Below are 4,497 nucleotides of genomic sequence, written 5' to 3'. Positions count from 1 at the left end.
AACATTGTCAACCAATATGTGTTCCCGGGTCTTACATACCCTCTCCAAACTGATCCCTCGCAAAGCTACGTCCTGAAATCCTGGATGGCATCGACACAATGATTCGTAGAAGTGTTAAAGCCATTATAGGGTTCCCTGCGAACACCTCCACGGCGATGTTTTATGCTCCGAGGAGGTACAGAGGTCTAGGCATGATCCGCTGCCAATGGGAGGCTCCCCTTCAACACTGGTCCATTGCTGAGCGACTGTCAAATGTGCCCGATGTTGCTGAATGTGCGGATAGATTGGGCGATGATCAGGGGCATCGGAGTGTGAAAGCTCTACGACAGTCGCTACGTGAAAGTGCGTTCGAGGAATGGTCTAATTGCAGGTGGCAGGGCATTGGAGTACGCCATTTCAAAGGGACCCCGAGAGCAAATAAGTTTATTTACGATAAACAAATACTTACGGGCTGAATGGTCCAATGCCCTGAAATTGAATATAAATTATGTACCCCTACGTGGAGTCCCAGGTGTCAGCGGACAGGATAGAGAAGTTGGGTCCCCCTGTCGCAAATGCAACAGAGACCCGGAAACACTAGCACATGTGCTGGGGAAATGCCCCAACAACTCCTTGCTCATAACACGCCGACATCATACAGTGAAATACGAGTTAATGAAGCTCCTAAAAGAAAGAGATTTTGCCTGCTTTGACGAGGTCTACTGTATAGATACGGATGGATCACAAGATATGCGGATATAGTTGCTTTTCCTAAGAAGGGGAAGTCGGCAATCATTCTGGATCCCACCGTGAGATATGAAAATATCGACCTTGACCAGGCAAATAAGGTAGATAGGGAAAAGAAGGAAATCTACGATAAATGTATCCCTTTCCTCAAGGAGAAGATCCGTGAGGGCTTCGGAGAACGAGACTTCAACGTGAGAGGCCTCTGGTTCGGAGCCCGTGGAACGATTCCCAGCACAACTAGGAGCTTCATGGAGGAGCTCGGGGTCGATGTCCAGGACGTAGCTAGGATGACAGAGAATATAATACTTGACTACCTGGGAATCATCCACCACCACATGCATGGAAATTAATGAGTAGGGGAGTTATCCAGAGGAGGGATGGCATGCATGCATTGCATATCTTATTTGTTGTTTTATTTATTTATTACTTTGTTATTTATAATATTCTAATATTTGTTATATAGGGAAATTTGTTGATAAAATGAGATAAGGATTGTAAAATAGAAGGGAAAGGAAAAAAAAGGAGTAAATTGAAAAGCTTGTATTTAGTTTGTAGACTGGTATTAATTGAAAAAGAATACTGTGGAAAAAAATGTTATCTATCTATTATATTATATCATATAAAAATATGTAATTTATATATGTCCGATCACGGATTGATCAGTATGCTGTGCAATGTAGCAACTCGATGTATTTGGGCAGCATGAATGAATAAATTTATTTCTCTTCTCTTCTCTATAAGTTACGGGATGGCCAGGCACAATATCAGCCGTAATCCTAACTCCCCTCGTAAACAAATACGCAAAGTGCATATGAGAGGAGTTAAAAAGACAAATAAAGCAATGTTATTCCAGGAAGTTAGTAAGTCATTTCAGTGCCCCTTGTTCCTTTTTTTTATTATCTTCACCCGACTTCACATAACTTATATATATAAGACTCTGAGAGTAAGCCGCTACGGCAGATAATTATTGTTTGTTACAGTTGCCTTCAACTCTCTGCGTTCGTGGAGCCCTACGCGGTCTACCCGTTTAACCCGGCTGCGATTAAATCGTTTAATCAATTATAAATAAATAAATTTTCCTCATTCCATACTGTATGTAGTGCCTGCTGGCATATGCTCATGGGCTCTTTTTTTCTTTGCCCTCCTGAGACAGCACCGCTCCCAGCAGACATCAACAACAAAACTTGAATCTGTTGTTAGGATGAATTGCGCAGGAAATAAGGGAAATCAAGTACTGGTCCATGCACCATCTGATATTGTCCTCCACTATCAGGGTGACGGTTGGAAGATGCCTTTCTTGAGTAGGTGGTAGAGTGGAATAAGATATTACGGCATTTCTGGTACAAACATCTAGAGTTCCCAACAACTTTCGGATTCCTTTGACTTACGTAACTACTCTGCATTAACATTACTAGGATGTATGATCTATTTTATATGTTAAAACATAATATGCATTTTATGATTACTAAAATTTTATTTAACTATTTATTTTTATATAAGGAGATGGACAGGATTGCGGTCAAATGAGAAACAAAAATAGTTATTTTTACTTTTTTTTTGTTAACTTTTAAGTTTACTTGTTTTAGTTATTTTTACTATTTTTTTATTAGTTATTTTTACTCTTGATATTGTTACTTATTTTTATTCTTATCATTGTATTCTTATCTTTGTATTTTTATTCTTATCATTGTATCATTTTGTATTTTTTTAGCCCTTATGAAGCCCTGCAAAGTGGGGAAAAACGTCGGAAAATAAATAGTTGTTAACTATTTTTGTTTCTTCTTTGACCGCAACCCTGACCATCTTCTTATAGATCAATTTTTACGGTCAACTATATATACATATATATTTATTTTTATGTTTTTCTACAAACTTTATTCTTTCAGGTTGCATCATATCATTTATCTATGGAGTATTTCCTTATTACAAGTATGTACTCTTAAGATGAACATGTTTCATTAAATTATTGGTTCAAGATGGGCTTAAAGTAACGGATTTTCTATCCCAGATGGTTGTGTCGACGAAACCTGGAATCCAGCAGGATTAATAATGCTAAAGAAACTACTTCCAAGAAAGTTCCGAAATAATGTTGAAATGGTTTTATGAATATTTTAGATTAAATTTTTATAATAAATTTATGGTATTTACATTGTTTAGTACTAATGTGTATATATATAAAACTGATCTTGCTATGTACCCAGTGTAGCAGTCCCTCTCCGTTCTAGTACTCACCAGCCCACTGCCATGTGGCAAATGAAGGGTCAAGTTGGATTTAGAACTTGTATATATTTTATTTATATTTTAAATAAAAATTATGATGTTGAGAAAAAAAACTATGTATGTTTCTCACATTATATAATGGTCCCTGGGGTTGAGCTTAGATGGGTGAACGTCCGAAATAAGTTACCAATGAAAAAGGAAAGCCCACCCTCTTCCCTTCTCATTCCTCTTGTGAGCCAGAAAGACCCGTCAGCCTACTGGAAGTAACTCACAACAACCGTGCGTACCTACACCGTTTACTTTAATAAGTGCAATCACGTTGTTATTTTTCAGGATGCCAAATAGCCGCTCGGATATTTAATCAATGAATATTGTACACTGGGGAATGAAATATAGGTCCTCGTGTGCCTACTGAACCAGAACAGATGTAGTCCATGGATCTGGATCAATCGCTAACCAAGTTGTTTTTTTTATTGATCTAATACACTGATACTACAAGAGAAAATAAGAGTATTTCTTGTCCTATTTCAATCCCTAGGATATTTCTTGAATTTATATGGCATAAATGTGAATGGTGTAAGGACGTTAACCCTCACCGTTCTCCGCTCTAGTGCATAACTTTGCAGTTGATTTTTCTTTTTGTTTGACGAATCATTTTCTTGGATATTCCTCGATATTTTAGTGCCTTTATGCTAGTTTGGATTTTGAAAAGTTTCGTTCTGAGTTAAACGTTTTACATGATGTAAATATTTTGTCCTTGAGTAGAATAGTAGTCGTAAGATCGCCGTCATGATAATTATTATTAATTATATTTTTTTATTCAACAGGTCATTTATTTTTCAATTTGTGTAATTTTAAATAATTTCTTGGATTTATTCAAATTAAAATCCATTACTAACGTCCATAAATAACGCACAATAAGTCAACATAAAATCTTTAATCTTCATTTTTATGTGCTAAACCTTCAAATATAGTATAATATATATTATAAACCTTATTTATTTTTTAAACCTTAAAATATAACATATAATAACCTTGAGGAGTGGGTTGGCACAGTGGTATGGTAACTGATAAGCCGAATCCGGCAGAATTCTTTATTGTGTTAATGTAGCAGTGAGTCAACCCTGTGGGTTTTGGAGCCCTCCTGGGATCCAACCAGCTTCCATAAAGTGAGTACAATTAATTAGAGGAAAATCTGGTGGTTGAGCGTAATCTTGAAATTATCACTGCATTGAATAATCGTTGTTCTAAAAGCAGTACTTCATTACAAAGTCCTGAACCACTGAACCTTTTCATGGTTGTTGCGGTCCACATCATTAAACCTTAAAATATTGCTTTTTTTTTTTGGTGTTTTTTAACCATTTTGAAAATTGGACCTTCTGTGTCAATAGCTTCTCCTTCCCTAAAGATATTAAAAACTTACGTTGAAAAATTTATGAACAGTTATTGTAAATTATTGAACATCAGTTAAATACAATTTTTTTTGTTAATAAAATTTAGTTTAATGTTCATTGAAATAAAAAATTGTTTAATGGCCACAGCCACAATACC

At 36.2% G+C, this 4,497-nt stretch overlaps 1 protein-coding gene across 9 annotated transcripts in view; it reads left to right on the top strand.

The window, feature by feature from the left end:
• The window catches only part of LOC106691170 (uncharacterized), a 27,213-nt gene extending 24,347 nt beyond the window's left edge, over positions 1–2,866 (top strand). For 6 of the 9 annotated variants that reach the window (XM_014436850.2, XM_014436849.2, XM_014436851.2 and 3 more), the window contains 2 exons: positions 2,613–2,655; positions 2,735–2,866. In XM_014436850.2, coding sequence (XP_014292336.1) covers positions 2,613–2,655; positions 2,735–2,813 — 122 coding nt within the window. In that variant the 3' untranslated portion in view covers positions 2,814–2,866. Of the gene's footprint in view, positions 1–2,612 lie in introns of all 9 variants that reach the window. The other 3 variants (XR_001344742.2, XR_010842872.1, XR_001344741.2) reach the window with 1 other exon arrangement.
• Positions 2,867–4,497: the final 1,631 nt, after the last annotated feature.

This window comes from Halyomorpha halys, unplaced genomic scaffold, assembly GCF_000696795.3.
Source record: "Halyomorpha halys isolate HHAL.00 unplaced genomic scaffold, Hhal_1.1 Scaffold2130.1, whole genome shotgun sequence".
Classification (NCBI taxonomy): Eukaryota; Metazoa; Arthropoda; class Insecta; order Hemiptera; family Pentatomidae; genus Halyomorpha; species Halyomorpha halys.
Note: the sequence above shows the minus strand (reverse complement) of the source record. Positions and strands in the feature narration are given on the sequence as shown.